Raw genomic sequence first — 18,000 nt, forward strand, 5'->3', positions numbered from 1 at the left:
GTCTGTCTGTATGTAACGCGATTACGGCCAAACCCGTTGAAAGAATTCTATGAGATTTGGCAGGAATATTCCTTTTTCAACTGCCCGTCGATGTATACACAAGGTTTTTTGAAATTTTGCATTTTAAGGATAATATGAAAATAAAAATAATTCCTCCATACTCTGATATCACAATATATATAATCTACTTTGTAGATAGGATCAATCAAACTATAGAATTATTCATAATCAATCAGCTGACAAGTGGAGTATTCATTGCATGCATTACACAGATGTCTGGCCGTGTCTATTTCTATAAGGTAGGGTTTCAATATTTTTTATGATGCGTGCACATCAGTAACAATATTCTCACATTTGAAAAACAAATTTAATAGGTGATTGAAAATAAAAAATTATTAAATCAACTGAATAATGCTGAAGAAATTATAATTTTCTTGATTAAAAAAAATTAATTTAAAAATAGTTGAAAAATATTTTTATCAGATGGAAAGATTATCACGAAACTGTATAAATCATCATATTATATGGGATACAAATTCAAACGTGAACTGAGTTTATTAACATGCGTGAGTTTTTGATCTTGGAGAAAACAGATAACAGTTTTTAAGAGTAAATTATGATTCAACTGTGAATTTTGAATCAACTAGAACAGGTGAAATCAGATAGGTACTTGTGGATGAGAAAACTGCGTGAGGACTACTGTTCACAGAACTACTAGTAAATTATAGGAATGAATTAGTGATGATTTGGAAGTTATTATAAATTATTGGAATGAATTAGTGAGAATTTGATAGTTATTACCAATTGGAATACTCGCTACACCTTACCTGCTGTGTATTTAAACCTGAAGTGATAAGAGTTTGATGATAGCTATAAAAAATGGATAAAGTATTCAATAATGTTGAATAGTATTGAAATGATTATATTATAAATGAGCGAGTTGAGAATTGTTTTTGACATGATAATAGTATTAGGGGTCTACTATAAAATAGGTAGTCTGACCGCACCTCTGCGTTTGAACGTCTATATAACTTGTAGGTAGGAAGTGAAGTTAGCATAGGCCTACTTAGAATAATAGTCTTACGAAAAGGTACTGAGAATTTCATGATCATGCAGTCAATTAAAAAAAAAAGCTTCACGGGTACTGGAGTGTCATCGGTTGATTAGAAAGCGTCCAGAATTGCATTCAAGTAAGTACAGTTAATTATAGGCTTCTTTACAGGTAAGTAAACTTGGAATCTGCTTTTTCATAATCCAGGATTCTCTTCAACTTGATTTTCTCTTTCTCTGGTCATTCGTAGAGAGTAATTGTAATAAAGATCTTGAATCTACTTCCAACATTAAATTAGGATACGATAGTCTAATAATAATTATTGTATATGATTCTAATAGGCCTTATTCATTTCATGTGTAATGTCATTAATACTGAAATGGAAATTCGTTGTTGGTTATCCATCTTGTTTTCACTGGAATTATTACTATATATTGTAGGCCTATCCTTAAATAACTAAGTGAAAAAACACTCACATTATTTGGTGTGGCGACGCGTTTCGTGCTGATCTTGCACATTTTCTATATTTAAGAATACAATAGTAATTATTAAAACGGAGACTACAGTATATTAATAGTTAGGTAGAATAAAAGTCAATTAAGTTTTATTTTCTTGAACTTTTCAAAGAAATATTTTTTCAAAAATAATGTGAAACCTTACGGTGTTCATCTTTTCAACTTGTTCAAATTTTGCCGCTATAACAAAATGAAGGTACCTATTGCAAAACAGCTGTTTTTGTGTGTAAACAAAATTGAAGGGATTCTCAACGTCAACATAACCTAAAATATTTTGAGTTTATTTTTATAATAATTCATTATTTTTCTTTAATATTTAGAGATTATATTACTCAAGAAATGAAAAATATCAGTTAATACTATTCAACTTATAGGTCTTATTCAAATTCAAGGTATGGGATTACTTGAGTTAATGCTCAAATTTATTACATTGTATTGTCATTGTTTCTGTTTCTTATTAGCCTACCCTGTGTCTTTTGTATTGGTATTTTTTTTTTTTTTTTTGCTAAAGATGAGGTTAAGTGGTAGAGTGGTCATTACTGTTCAAACTTCTCCACTTCATCAATTAAAAGTCATTCTATTCTATTCAAATAATCAAGAGTGTTAGTAGCTGTATAGGGCATAAGGAGCCTGAGGCTTGTTTTACATTTGACCACAAGTGAGACACCAAGGTGTTAGACCTTGTTGCGGAGCATTCGTTCTTATTATGCTTATAATACTATGGCTCGGTTGCACAAAATCAGGTTAAATTTGGCTAAAGTGCACGTCCAGTGTCAACATACCTGTCATCAAATTTTTGCTTGGGATCGATTTAGTAGATATGATATTTTGAGCACAAAATCACAAAAATTAAACGGCGGTCACTATTCTTTTTAAAATAAACTAAGTTCAAAGTAGTACAACTTTACATGCATTTAACCTGTAAGTAGCAACCATATATAGATAAGGTTAGGAAAAGCTTTAGGTTAGAAAAGCTTTGCGTTAGGAAAACTCAGATTAGGAATATAATAATTTGATGATTTCAATAATCAAAATGGCTGCTACTCATAGGTTAAATGCATATAAAATTGTGCTACTTTGAACTTAGTTTATTTTAAAAACAATAGTGACCGCCGTTTAATTTTTGTGATGTTGTGCTCAAAATAACATACTAAATCGATCCCAACCAAAAATTTGATGACAGGTACGGTATGCTGGCACTGGACGTGCACTTACACCTTAAATTTTAACCGTGATTAATTTCACGATAACCAATCAGAGAAGCAAGGCCTTTATGATAAAACGGCTTTTCCGATTGGACTCGTGGAATTAATCACGATTAGAACATAACCGGCTTTTGTCCAATCGGCACTATAGCTATAGGGTCGCCAGATTTTGTCGGCAGGCTGGTGTCTCACACGGGTCGCCAGTTTGGTCACCAATCGTAGCTGAGGCAGCTATATGCCACAAGGCCGCCAATAGTCACTCTTTTAGCATGCTTGATACACAGCCGCCAATGCGATCGACTAAATGTCTAAAATTTAGTTTTTTCTGAATCAGTTTTGTAGGTACTCCTAGTCAAGGACGACGAAAACAAGTTTCAATGCTTTCAGTCAACTGTGATCTGTGTAACAACCTGGAACCTGCATAGCTTTTCAGTGAAATGCTATTATTGTTACATTATTACCTGTTATCAATTGATTCTGGATAGGCTGTGTCAAGTTGAAGCCTTGTTTCAAGGACGGCCTCTTGTCCTGCAGAAATTCCTCGACGGAGTAAAATGGCTTGGATGTAGGACCCTCTCTCATTTTTCTTCTGAAGTCAGTGTATCCCAATCTCTTTATCTTCTCTGGCAGCTGGTTGAAAAGTTTCAGTGCCAACACCGAATATGATATCTGGGTCCTTGACTGCCTGCATTTTGGGATGTTCAAATTATCCGCTGCTAATGTATGATGATGTATATAGTGAGGTCCAAGTTATAATGGCGGTCTATCAGCTTGAGCAGAGAAAACTTCTATAATTGTATTCTGTGGCTTGAGTTAACAAAAAAATTGGTTCATAAACGCCCTATACGGTGCATATCTTCTTGTGCTATCTTTTTTCTATGGTTCTGTAGTGAGGTTCACGTTATTAATTAACATTGATGTTGCCATTCTTGTCTATCATTCGACAAAGCAGATAGCGCTATCCTTTTCTAGCTCGAGAACTGCATGACCCTCAGATACCAGTGGAGCTGCTGGGTTTTGTCTTGTACTGTAAACTCAGCTGAAACAGTCATATTCAGCAGGTAATCAGCCGACTCTCCCGAATTTGCTTCCTGCTGCTCAAGATGAGGGGCCTGATCACTGAGAAGTATCTTGTAAATATGTATCACGCTCTCTTCCATTACCACATGAATTGCTTCTGTGGGGTCACTCGACAGGGGATGCCGATGTCCTGAGGCTGTAAAAGAGGGTTGTGAGAAACATAACTTGCACCACCTAGCCCACTGCAAGCCCATCTTTGCTCGCCTTGGTGTACTGAAAGGTCATCAGCCATAACATCCTCCTGTGCTTGGTGTATGTCAAGAGGCTGCAGAATACTCTGGCTGCCCGTAGTGACATCCACTACAACACCAGGCATCGTGAGCTGTTGGATGTCCCCAGGAGAGGCCTCCACTGATCGCAGGCCAGTTATAGGATTTCTGCCCTGACATTCTTCAACAAGCTGCCTCCTGGTGTGAAGCAATATTGGATGAGGCCGTCTTCAAGAGAGTGATGATTGAATTCTTATTAAGATTGGACTCTGGATCTGGCTTCTGAATAGTTGTGTGTGTAATTACATGTTTTGAATTTGAATTCATGACGTCATCGATCCCACAAATGTGGGTAATAGATGAAGCAGAAGGTATTAAAGCTCTACAAAGTTGCCAGATTTTTTAACAAGTTGCCAGGTTTTTAACAATGCAGAAATATAATTAGTTAACAAAATATATTAAAACATTATTTTTTCAATAATTAAATAATACATTTGCTTAAATATTAAGTTAATGAGATATAATTGATTATTTTAAACAGTAATATTATATTATTGAATGAATAAATAGATATGCACATATGCTCATACAAACGAGTTTAGTTGAATACAATCATTACATTCCATTATATCACATTACTTGAATACAATTATTACATTCAATGATATCACATTACTGTTATGTCTTAAATCATGCTTTAATTATATATCACAAGAAGAGTACTTTAGTAAGTATATGTTTCTAATATACACAAGAATATTACATTCGAGAAATTTGAATTTCTTTTGAATAAAATAGGTATGTATCTATCTGTACAATTTCATGTAATAACAAATCCATATTCATCAATCATAGTTTTATTCAAGCCTCAATAGCATTCCAGTATTATATAACTACCTATACATCTCTACATCTATAAAAGGCTAAGCCCCTACAGACTGAAATATTTTATAAACGAGTAATAACAGTTCAACTTCAAAATAATATATTAATGTATGAAATTTTCTTATAAAATTTATACAATACTACATTTTTTACATACTAATAAAATACCTTTTATAATAACCAACAATAATAACATTCCAGTTTTAAATATCTACCTAGTTCGTATTTTATAAACGAAACGAGTTATAACTTCTACAATAATACATTTTAGACAAATATATCGCATTTAATATAATGCATTTTTATATAATAATCCGCCACTCATATAATAATCTCATTAAACTATCTTAGTCTACATTTTAGAACTCAATCTATCCCCATCAAACTTACTTTATTCAGCTCACTGCATTCCCCACTTCACCATCTAAAATGAGCATAGAATACTTTTAATATCTTCAATGATAACCTCTATTTCCTGACTATGATTATCTGACATCATTCATGTGTTTATTATCATAGATCTGTTTTCTATTGCTTTCATTGTATAACATATAAATAAACATTAGATGAATGAATAAAGATATACTGGTATCAGCCATCCTTTACAGAAAACAGAGTAAAATCGGTAACGCTGCTCTCCTATCTTTCTCCACTACCATTATAATATGGACCTCATGTCTTTGTTCATACTTTTCTATACTTTCCTTCACATGCGCCAATCAATCCAATACATACTGACTGCCATGTAATGGCCTACAATTACCAAGTACTTTTTAGTTGATAGTGCGCAATCAATTTCAGTGAAAATTTCTATTTTATTTTCAGACTTGAAACAGGTTGACAATGGTGAAACGTAAACCACCACGGGAAGTTGCCAGCCAGCAAATCATTGACGTTGAAACCACTGAGCTGCCAGTCATTGTAAGTTCATCTGTAGTATCAAGTCCAGTTCCACCCGAAGAAGAACCCAAAGAAGAAAAGAAGCTCATTTTCAAAGATGCACAGTTCCAACACACTAGCAAGGTGAATACAAAGAAGAAAGTGTGGCGCTCTCTGAAGCAGATCATAGCGCAAGAACGGGCCTTGCCGTGGCCTAGAGACACGCAGCACTACAGTTCCATTGAAGCGCCACCCTCATTCAGGCCACCAAAAAAGTATTCAGACATATCCGGCCTACCTGCCAAGTACACCGATCCTCAAACCAAGCTGTTCTATGCTTTGGCTGAAGAATTTGCGACTGTGCGTAGCTTACCAAGTGATATCATTAATGGATACCTCACTCTGCGAGGTGCCAACAACCCTATTGGTTGATTCAACTTTATTGATTTATTCAAATCACTCCGAGCATTCAAAACTTAGGATGATAGAAAAATAATATATAATTAACTAACTAAGGAGTCCAATGATATCATTCAGTCACTGTTAAATTAGTCAGACATGCCATAATTTAAGATTTGACCAGTTGAATTTTATATATTGCCATCATTTTATTTCATTTCATTCATTGATCCAATTATCAAAGTCATATTAAAATTAAAGACAAGCGGTTTGATGGTGAAGAATTCTGTAGGCAACTGTATGCTTATACACTTGTATGCATCTCAATTCAATATTAGATACAGTGTTGTATATTGTATTTGAATATGTACCTGGTGGGGAGAGAGATGTATATGTAATTGAGATAAAGGAAAGACAAACTAAAACCAGGTTTTCAGGTGGATGTAATGATGAAATCAAAAATGACAATTTACTATATAATTTATTAAATTTTATCATATATTTACATTATTTAACAAAATCAAGATTACTGGTTCAAAAAGGAAATACATTTTTGAAAAAATATATGAAATTTACTATAACAAACAATCAAGATTTCTGATTATAATAATCAATAATAAGGGCTACTTGCTACAAATTGATTGACCTGATTGTATTAATAAATATTTGTTGAAGTTTTTGTTTGTAATTTTGTAAGACTATAAAAAAATGTAAACACTGTTCACTATTTTATTGTAATGGACTAAGTTTCGAAGATTGATTTGTATCTTTAGAAATGGGTTAGAAATTAATTAATCTTTTGTAATTTTGTGCATGCCATTATTTAATACTGTAAACTTAGAACACCTATGACTCAACATTGTAAGTCAATTTTTTTACTACTTTTTATAATGTAACATTTTGAATAATTAGAAATAATCTTCATATGAAGATTCGTCGTTTATTGCTACAAACAATCAAGATTTCTGATTATAATAATCAATAATAAGGGCTACTCGCTTGCTGATCTGTGGTCGTTCAGGTTTTTTGAAATAAAAACAAATTATTATTAAAAATTATGGATCTGGAAAAAAAATGTACAATGAACTATTATCTTAACTTTACCTTGGAATTGTCCCTTGGCCTGATCCTCAAAGGTTCGGTAACAACCACTCCCGACGTTAATTAAATAAATATATAGCTGTTTGAATCAAAGTACTACCTTTCCTTACAAAATCAACATCTTAAAAATACAATTATGCAGGTTTAAACTGCCCGAACTGTGACAGCCTATAATTGAATTCTCAAGACAGAATCCTTCAGGTAGGCAATGCCTTAACTCAACAACTACGGTATACTTCACAAAACGGTTTAAAAGAATACGGGCCTCGAAAGAAAGATTCAAAATCTATTTATGTGAAAAAACATGCAGCCTTGATTCACAGACCAAAAGTCAACTCACTCTTGTTTGTATAGCATGGAGCTAAAAATCATAGGGCCGGTTTATGAGCTCTGGGTTATCTCCAGTCCAGGATAACCGGTTTTTGCGCTGCGGTCTAAAAATCGGCTTTATGAGCTCGGGTCTGGCAGAACCGAGGCGTGGTCCAGGATTAATAACCGGTTTTTGTGCTGCGGTCTAAAAATCGGCTTTGTGAGCTCGGGTCTGACTGAGCCGAGGCGTAAAAGGCAATAATCGCAGGGATAAACCTGAGGATTAAAAAGTTGGGCTTATGAGTCAGAGTCAAAGTCCGAGCTTAAATCCAACACACTCAACAAGTGTTACTTATGTTGGCAGTGCCAAAAAGGGAAAATTGCTTTTACAATGAAGTTAACTGAACATTTCATTTTACTTCTACTACTGTACTATGTCAAGTTTATTTATTAAGTTATTTACTTAATCTATTGTACATAAGTATTTAGTATAATTTATAATTTTGTTTCTGTTTTGTACAGTTGAATTTTCATTTTGTTTCATTTTATTTTAATGATGTAATGTGCTTTTTTGGCGAAATAAATTCAATTAAAAAAAAATCAGATAATATTGGCAGAAAATGATGTTTTTAGACTTCAACTTAGACCTGCTAGAGGGCAGGTTCAAGTCCGGGATTAAGTCAATAACTTGTTATTGTTTCGTTTTTGGCAGAAAAGAATGTTATATTAGGGATCGTCTTTGAATTCTGAACAATTTCATTACCCTCAAAGCCATATTACTTTTTTCACTCTGAACACACAATATGTCTAACACAATATCATCAGAAAATGACCCTGGGTTGAAGAACTCGCTCATAAACTGTTGTATTGATCTCTGAAACCAGCAACTTTTAATTATACAGATTTGGTGAGAATTATTATGGAAACAGCTGAATATATCTTTTACAAGTAGTATGATATTACAGTAGTAGGATTCATGGTGATCGTATTCGAATTGAAAAAAAAAACTTTCTGTCGCTTCAAAACTTTTTTCCGTCATAAGGATCTAACTTCATTTCGAATTCAACTTCATTTTTTCAAACAGGAATGTGATACATGACTTCGATACAGAATTTCAAAGGAAAATGAATGGCGAAACCCGCACATCTCAAACCGTTTCAATGATCTCAACATAAGAAGATACTAATGAATTATACAAAAATTCAAATTCATTTATTTGCCATAAAATAATACAGATTGATAAAATAAATATTCCAACTTACAAAATGGCACTACCGGCAAAGAAAACTTGTGCGCCGGCAGTGAGTTCGAACAACTAGGTACAGTAAACATGTCAATAGAAAGAAAAAGAGCTTATTCAAACCACTAAAATAAATAAAATTACAAACTATAAGACAAAGTAACAAAATTACAAGCAAATGACAAACTCAAAAAGACCAATACAAGGAAGCCATGAAAAATATTTTTTTAAATTTATAACACAAGAATGAAACACTACATAATGGATATAGATAATATTATATTGGATTATTCTAATCCAATCCAGTATAAGATTGATTATGGATTTTGCAATTCTATGAAATGAAACAAAAGAAACAATGAAACGAAAGCGAGTTAATATAGAACTTATAAATTAAAATTGTGTATTATTCAGCTGAAATCATGTATGGACGCATAACGTCTGTCTGTCTGACAGTCCGTGTGATATCTCCCAAATAGCACCAGTTTTTTAAATGAATGGAAAAATTACAAAAATAGCATTCAAATAATTCCAGCTGACTGATAAATCAAAACACATTTTTTATGCACTTTCAATGTTATTTTTATATCCTGAAAAAGAACGAAGGAGTGTGTCAATTTTAATTCTCCAACGAACTTGTCCTGTAAAAAGGTTCGAAGAATTCGTGTTCAAAATTTGAAGATAATTGTTCAATTCCCTCTAAAGTTCTTGTTGAACATACAAACAGACAGAAAACGACTTTGGCCTTCAGTAAGTCAAAAGTGAGAACTTCGCTAACGCTCGTTCAATAATCCATTACATTCAATATTATGTATCACAATAACATATTATAAGTTTGTTGCATTATTACAATAAACTAATTCGCCAGAAAGTGAATAATTATGTAGGTAATAATCTTGTATATTGAAATTACTATGTAGAAAACTTTATAGAAGAACCTTCTTCTAATAGTAGAGGTAATACCTTCTTCTTAATAGAGGTAACTTCATTGGTTGTGCGACCATGTGGATGATTTCAATGTATAAGCTATAAGAAGGTGTGGGATGATTATTGATGAAATTATTATTGGTTATTATTATAATAAATAATTATTGATTATGTGAACTATATTGTCCTCGTCGTAGTAAGCGAATAGACGAATGTTGACAGTGAACTTCCAAGTGAGAAGAAAGACACGAAAGACGAAGACAATAATATTATAGGTGAGAGTGCTTCCAACCACCTGCTGCCAACATTACAACCAAAATTCCCTGTGAATTCTACAATTGCTCCGTGGTCTAAAGTTGTGCCGGTGTAACGAAATATTCTTAGTGCGAAATAGTCTTAGACTAGACTATTTTAAAGATAATCAAAGATAATCTGCTCAAAGATAATCCGCTCAAAGATAATCCGCGCTTACGCCCTGTCTTATAAGCCCATTTTTTAGTCCTGGACTTCGTTACACCGCGGATTACGGAATCCTCGGACTACGAAATCCCGAGCTCATAAACCGGTCCTTAATAATTAAATCCGCGACTAGATTTCCAACTCACAAAACAAAAATCTTGAAAACTGATGTTGGTACAACTGTTTATAAGCAGCTGTGTCAAGGAGGGATTTGGTGGTCAGTGAGACTATTTCTCCCTAGGTTTCTGACAAACCTTCATCGAGGTCAAATAAGTTTACTATCATGAAATAATGTTCTTAAAAAGATAAAACAAGATAGTTCTTTGCTGAGCTCTGAAAGCTTCAAGACTCTGAATTACAAATTTTCAAACCATTGCAACCTGCTATTTCAATATTGATTTTTTCAGCATATATATTTTAATAAAATGATTAAAAGTTTTTTAAATGTATAAAACTTTTTACTTGAAGAGAAATACAGCATTTAGCATTGAATAGCATGTGTTTTCTAATCGATCAAACCCAAATTTGTACAGAATAAATTTGTCTTTGGAAAAAGGGAACATACAGCAACTTTTCAAACATATTTATTGGAATAAATTAGAAATATAATCATGTATCATACTTGATCAACATGAGATCAATTTAATGAATTTTTATTTGGTACTAACAAAATGTTTAATTCAATTATAAAATACATTGATCCATCCAAACTAAAATCTTAAATGCGATTTTCTCAAAACACAATTTTGCTCTATGTGCCCTTTTTCCGTAGACCGCCTCAATTATTATATTACTGGAATATTCGTAGTTTATATAATTTTCTGTGTTGTTGAAGTGTTACACTTGTTTCGGCCTTGCTCTTTAAAGCCAATTTCCCTCTTTTTGACTGCTCCATGAAGGAAGGGGTGATTGGAACTGTGAGCTTTTTGCCACTGTTGGCCACCTTAAACTTGTGCTGAGCAGGATTTAGTCGTCCGAAGCAAAAAACGCCCGTTGTGTTGGAAGTGGCGGTCATTGAGGAAGTGGTGGCCTGAGGCCTCGTCATTTGAACTTTTGTTGGGTTTCTCACCTCCCTGAGGGGGGCAACAGGTTTGAACATTGCTGATCCAGCATTGTGTCTCACAATCCCCACAACGAACGGTTTCTTTACATTTTCCTGGTTTTCTCGCTTTTATTCTTCTTTCCACTTCTTCAGTAGATCACGTCTGTTTTCTTTACCTTTTGAGATGGTAGATTGCACATCTTGTTCTTTATTACATTCTTCGATACAATTTCTTCTCTGGTCTAGACATTCTTTGCGTTTACTCTTCCTACGTTCAACTAAATCACCTCTTCTAAAATCTTTGTAGTCTCGGATTTTTGGATTAAATTTATAAATATCTTTACGTTCCATCCTCATTTTTAGCTTATAACTTGAAACAATATCTAACCACAATACAACTTGTCTAAACACATAAATAATAATAAACACTAACAGGCAAGCCTAACATGTGAGGGAAGAGGCCCTCGAATTTTTAATTAATTGATTGATCTGATTGTATTAATAAATGTTTGTTGAAGTTTTATTTGTATTTTTGTAAGACTATAAAAAATGATACAATTTCTTCTCTGGTCTAGACATGCTTTGCGTTTACTCTTCCTACATTCAACTAAATCACCTCTTCTAACATCTTTGTAGTCTTGGATTTTTGGATTAAATTTATAAATATCTTTACGTTCCATCCTCATTTTTAGCTTATAACTTGAAACAATATCAAACCACAATACAACTTGTCTAAACACATAAATAATAATAAACAGAGCCTTGAAACACCTATGACTCAACATTGTAAGTCAAATTTGTTTACTAGCATATGGAATTTTACAATACAAAATCACGCAAACAGTATTGAAAATTGGTATATATTCTAAAAACAGAAATAACAATAGCAATTATATAATACAATAGGAAATATTGAAAGACTTTAAGTCTATATAGGCCGACTGAATATTTTAATTTTGATCACAAGACAAAAACATAGCCTTTATAATATTATTATATTACTGGAATATTGGTAGTATAACCTTTATCTTACAAAAACAGAAATAACAATAGCAATTATATAATACAATAGGAAATATTGAAAGACTTTAAGTCTATATAGGCCGACTGAATATTTTAATTTTGATCACAAGACAAAAACATAGCCTTTATAATATTATTATATTACTGGAATATTGGTAGTTTAACCTTTATCCTACAATAAGTAATAATATAATGTACTGAGTTGTTGGAATGTTACACTTGTTTCGGCCTTGCTCTTTAAAGCCAATTTCCCTCTTTTTGACGGATCCATGAAGGAAGGGGTGATGGGTGTTCCAAGTTTACAGTATTAATAATGGCTTGCACAAAATTACAAAAGATTAATTAATTTCTAACTCATTTCTAAAGATACAAATCAATCTTCGAAACTTAGTCCATTACAATAAAATAGTGAACAGTGTTTAAAATTTTTCTAGTCTTACAAAAATAAAAATGAAACTTCAACAAACATTTATTAATACAATCAGGTCAATCAATTAAAAATGTGTTTAGATAAGTTGTATTGTGGTTTGATATTGTTTCAAGTTATAAGCTAAAAATGAGGATGGAACGTAAAGATATTTATAAATTTAATCCAAAAATCCGAGACTACAAAGATTTTAGAAGAGGTGATTTAGTTGAACGTAGGAAGAGTAAACGCAATGAATGTCTAGACCAGAGAAGAAATTGTATCATTTTTTATAGTCTTACAAAAATACACTTCCTCAATGACCGCCACTTCCAACACAACGGGCGTCTTTTGCTTCGGACGACTAAATCCTGCTCAGCACAAGTTTAAGGTGGCCAACAGTGGCAAAGAGCTTACAGTTCCAATCACCCCTTCCTTCATGGATCCGTCAAAAAGAGGGAAATTGGCTTTAAAGAACAAGGCCGAAACAAGTGTAACACTTCAACAACTCAGAAAATTATATTATTACTTATTGTAAGATATAGGTTAAACTACCAATATTCCAGAGGCTACTTATTGTAAGATATAGGTTAAACTACCAATATTCCAGAGGCTATGTTGTATTTCAATGAATCACTTGTCAATTACAATGAAATAGGGAATGGTATTTTTATTACCATCAAATTATTCTGACTGGGTTGACTTTAATTTTAGATTATTTCTTCCTAACTTGAGGAATTTCTGGATATAGTTGGGAAAAGGCGGTTGGATGATTCCCATTTGGGCGAACAATCTCATCGTGTCCGCCATGTTCTTGCTTTTAATTTTCATACATGTTCTAAATTCACCTTCGAAATCTGCTCTGCCTTGATATTCTGGGGCACCCTGAAACAATACAAAACAAGTCTATTGAATACTATTACTGAACACATAAGTATAAGCATAATATGTGTTATATTATCCAAACTGCAGTACATACATGTTTTGAAGGTTAATTCAATCAAAAATAGTAATCTATAGTAAATATTCGATCCGCGGATTTTTTTTTTTTTTTTGAACGAATGAACTTATTTGCCAAAAACAATATACAAAAAAGCTTTACAAAAAATAAATATAAGTATATGCTACTGCACTTAAACTAAGATACATACATAAAAATTGAGGAAATGTTAATTTATTTAATTAGAAATAATAACAAAATATCCTTATTCATGATATTATAAATAATATAAATTATTTTAAAACTATTTTAGCTCACTGCTTATAATATAAACATTATGATGTTTCTTATAGTGAGGTCCACGTTATAATAGCAGTGGAGAATGATAGGAGAATTGCGTTGCCGATTCTCTGCCTTGCCACTGCCTTCTGTAGAGGACAACTGATACTGGTATATCAGCAATATTAACTGTTGATTCTTGTTTAAAATGATCAATTATATTTTATTCGTCAAGAAAATATATTCTTCAATGATTGAAATAATAATAAATTTTTATAATTGAGATCAAATATTTTTGTAATAAATTATATTCTATACATTGTTGATCTGGCAACGTTGTAGAGCTAGAAAAGGATAGCGCTAGCTAATCTGTCAAATGATAGACAAAGATAGCAACACCAATGTTAATCAAATAACGTGGACCTCAGTGTAGTTGTAATCCGTTCTGTACACTAGTCTGAATCATCTGAATTACGGTAATCTATATAAGGTATTATTTAACATTATATAACTGTTGTAATTGTTGTAAATTTGTTGTAACTTTCGAAAAGCTGTCTTGTGTTACAATTCAATTTTGTTTTTAATCATTTTTTTTCTAATAGCTTACTGTGATGTACTCATGTTTTACTGCCTCGTAACACACATTTCATTGTATCTCTGTTCGATTCTCATTTTTTTGGTGTTGACTGATTGTAAATAAAATTTCCTAAAAAAATTATTCTTGGTAAATTTCTCTATCACCGTTCTCCCGCAATTTTGGATTGAAATTTTAAAATGGCCGCCATTTTGAATTTCCGAATTTGGTCAAAGTTGAATATTTATTCTACAGTTCATCTCTCTTATTTGAACATACCTATCGATTTTTATAGCGATCGGTTGGAAGACTTTGAAGATGAAAAGTATTTTGTAAAAAATACAAAATGGCGAATATCTCCTAAACGAAGCGTTTTAGGGGAAAAATTATTCTACATTTTCTCTTTATTTTGGCCCATACAACCTATTGCCGTTCGTTTGGCACTTTAATTTTGGGACAGCCTGTATAATGAACTATCAAAGGGAAATGAGACATGTATGTAGAAAATCTGGCAGGCATACTTGTCACAATTATTTTTCTAGAGAGATGCTTGTAGATTCTTCAAATACTTCAAGCTGAAGTCTCCCTGCATTATAGCAATTTTGTAGGAATAGAAATGGGGATAGTGGTGTGGACTGTAGAATTTGACTCTCATTGCGGTCTGAGCACCTGCATATTCCCAAGCCAGACACCTATGTGATAGAGGAAAAATAATGTACATTCAATGCAGTTCTGTTTTTAAAAACTAAACCAGGGCCCTGTTTTATAAAACTAAAAAAGTCTTGTAATACAGGAGAATCACCATTCCAATTACATGCTCAATATAGCCGATAAAATCAGCTGTTCCTGTATTACAGGACAGGACTAAGTTTTTATGAAACAGGGGCCAGGTCCCCCTGATCTCAATGAGATCATTCATAAAACAATCAGTTGCCAGCCACGCATGCAATCAAATGAGAAAAATTTCATTGAAGGATGGTTCTTACTGACACCGAAAATATTCTAAATTACTCAAGTTGAAGATTTCATTAGTCTAGTAGAAAATAATGAAGAGAAACAAAGATTAATTATGAAAAAATATATAATTTTTGTATAAAATTGATATTGAAAAACTTACATGTACAACCAACTCTTCAATACATGGTGTATTTTCATCGAAGTGCTGTGAAGCGTAAGTGAGTCGGCCTCTATTTTGCAGGCAAATATCGGACGATGAGGTTTTTATTATTTCAGCTGGAACAAAACAATATTTGATCAATTTAAATGGTAAAAATACTTTTTCTTTAAATCTAAAAGTGTCAAAATGTTATTGAGTTTTAGGCCTCAACTATATGGGCGGAATGGACGCGACGGAATTTCGGTCGCGTTTCCGACGTGTCTTTTTTTCGTTATAGAACTCACGAGCGGAGTCCCATACGCTGACCATTAACGAAAGGACGTATCCATGTTTTGTCATCAGTGAGAGGCTTTGAACAAAAAAGCTGTTTTTTACATAATCATTTACACACATCCTACCCTCTGAGCCACAAATGGCGACCATGTGCTCTCCTAAAATTTAAAAATTGTAGATATATGTTATTTGTTGCAACACGTGCTCTGAACATATTGTATTTAGGAATATGAACGCTCGAAGAGCTAGAATAATAAGAAGAACCGTTTCTCAAAACTATTGAGAATGCATTTGAATAGCTTACCTAGCCAGATGACTGGGGTTATTATTCTTTTCAAAGTAGTTTGAGACAAAATCATTCTTTCATAGAGAATTGCTAACAATATATGATAACAGTAACGGCAGTCACTGACACGGCTACAATAGAAACCACATGGTCCACTGTGCTTTGTGTCAACCCTTGTATATATCTATAGCATAAGTTGATGGCAGGTGAATGAAGTTTGTGAATAGCGATATAGATAGATAGTTAGGAGAGAAGTAAATATAGATAGGTAGTTTACAATGTAACCACGTGGTTAGTATATGCTACAATTTTACCACGTGGTCAGCACATGGATATTATTGAAGTAATTATTTGATGATCAGTTATTTGAATGGTGATCACATAAAACGATGAATATGATATATGAGTATAAATTATATGAGTATTTATAAATTAGGTCATGAAGTAGATTAGGCTATATGTATAAAGTATTCAACATATAATGTTATATAATAAAATATAATTTAATAATTATTATAAGCTAATTAAGTTAGTTGAATCCGAATTCATAGGCTAAGGACAAATTTGTAAATAGAATAAATTAGGGATATTTGATTGAAACATGCTGACAATTAGTATGAGAAACCTGCTTAATTAATTAAGTAGTAATTGATTGGTATCTTATTAATTTGATTTATTCAACTCGATTGTAATGATGTACTGTATGACATTGTATTTTGTTCATTTCATGTATTTATTATTGAAGTATTTGCTATATTAGATTTATAAGATTGATTAGCCTACTGTATTAATCAAATCAATGCATTCAATTGTCAGTATCCAAACTTCAGAGTTTAAATATTGATAAAATATATGATATCATTTGTTTTAATAATGAAGGGGAGCCATAGTTTAAAATGATATAACATAATAAACATTATAGTGAATTCAAATTGATATTTGAATTCAATTTGTAAGCATAATATTAGCTGATGAGTTTGAGGGTAGGCGGAGCTAGAGGGCGAAGGGTGATGAGGGGTGGAAAATCGTGGTGCTAGTATATATGCAGGCAGACCCTGTCTTGCAGGTTAGTTGCAGAGTGGCAGTTAGTGGCATTTGAGTGGCAGTTAGTGGCAGTTAGTTGCTGTTTGTTGCTGTGAGTCTTTTGGATTTTGGACAGTGTTCAGTGTAGGAGTGAGTTTTTGGTCTCAGACTTCAATTATCCTATAGGGAATTGACTGAGCCAGGTAAAGATTGTATTTAGAATTTTCAATTTTTCTCATTTAAAATCCACACCACCCCACCCTAAAAAGCCCAAATAACTATATCAAATTACATAGCATCAAAGTAAACAGCAAATTTAATTATTTAGCTCTTCTAAATACAAATCTGTAGATACAGTTTTAATTAACTTCTTGAAGCTTACAGTTGAAATTTTCTTCTAAGCACAAATAATAGTTTCTTAAAGCAAGGCTCCCCTAATCATATTCATTCTTTAAAATTCATCAATTATCTTATTTTTGACTATAATCATATTTTTTACTAGAGTTGTTCAATACTTTGATTTTATATCTTATTGTTCAAGTAACCTGATAAAAGTAATAATAACTGTTTGTTAAATTTTGTTGTTTAAAATTAAACTTGAACTGTTGTACTTTCAAAAACTTAATCATCTTGTATTTATATCTAATCATTACTATATTTTTGATCAATTTTTTATAAATTCATATAAATTTAAAGTTCAATAATAAATTCATAATTAACCTTTGTTTTGCCTTTCACTTCGTACATTCCCTTACACACGACCCTGATCTATCTCTTT

General features: G+C 32.5%; 2 protein-coding genes across 5 annotated transcripts in view; one reads left to right on the forward strand and one right to left on the reverse strand.

Annotated features, from left to right (window-relative positions):
• Positions 1–1,790: 1,790 nt before the first annotated feature.
• LOC111055840 (INO80 complex subunit C) lies at positions 1,791–7,273 on the forward strand. The gene is made up of 2 exons (XM_022343136.2): positions 1,791–1,958; positions 5,771–7,273. Exon 2 carries the CDS (start codon positions 5,789–5,791, stop codon positions 6,254–6,256), a length of 468 nt encoding a protein of 155 aa, XP_022198828.1. The 5' UTR covers positions 1,791–1,958; positions 5,771–5,788; the 3' UTR covers positions 6,257–7,273.
• A 3,422-nt stretch (positions 7,274–10,695) lies between these two features.
• LOC111045442 overlaps positions 10,696–18,000 on the reverse strand; it is a 36,191-nt gene continuing 28,886 nt past the window's right edge. For 3 of the 4 annotated variants that reach the window (XM_039420668.1, XM_039420669.1, XM_039420667.1), the window contains 2 exons: positions 15,641–15,756; positions 13,225–13,615 (listed from right to left, as the gene is read on the reverse strand). In XM_039420668.1, coding sequence (XP_039276602.1) covers positions 13,415–13,615; positions 15,641–15,756 — 317 coding nt within the window. In that variant the 3' untranslated portion in view covers positions 13,225–13,414. Of the gene's footprint in view, positions 13,616–15,640; positions 15,757–18,000 lie in introns of all 4 variants that reach the window. The other variant, XM_039420666.1, reaches the window with a different exon arrangement.

The sequence above is a fragment of the Nilaparvata lugens genome, chromosome 2 (genome assembly GCF_014356525.2).
Source record: "Nilaparvata lugens isolate BPH chromosome 2, ASM1435652v1, whole genome shotgun sequence".
Taxonomy (NCBI): Eukaryota; Metazoa; Arthropoda; class Insecta; order Hemiptera; family Delphacidae; genus Nilaparvata; species Nilaparvata lugens.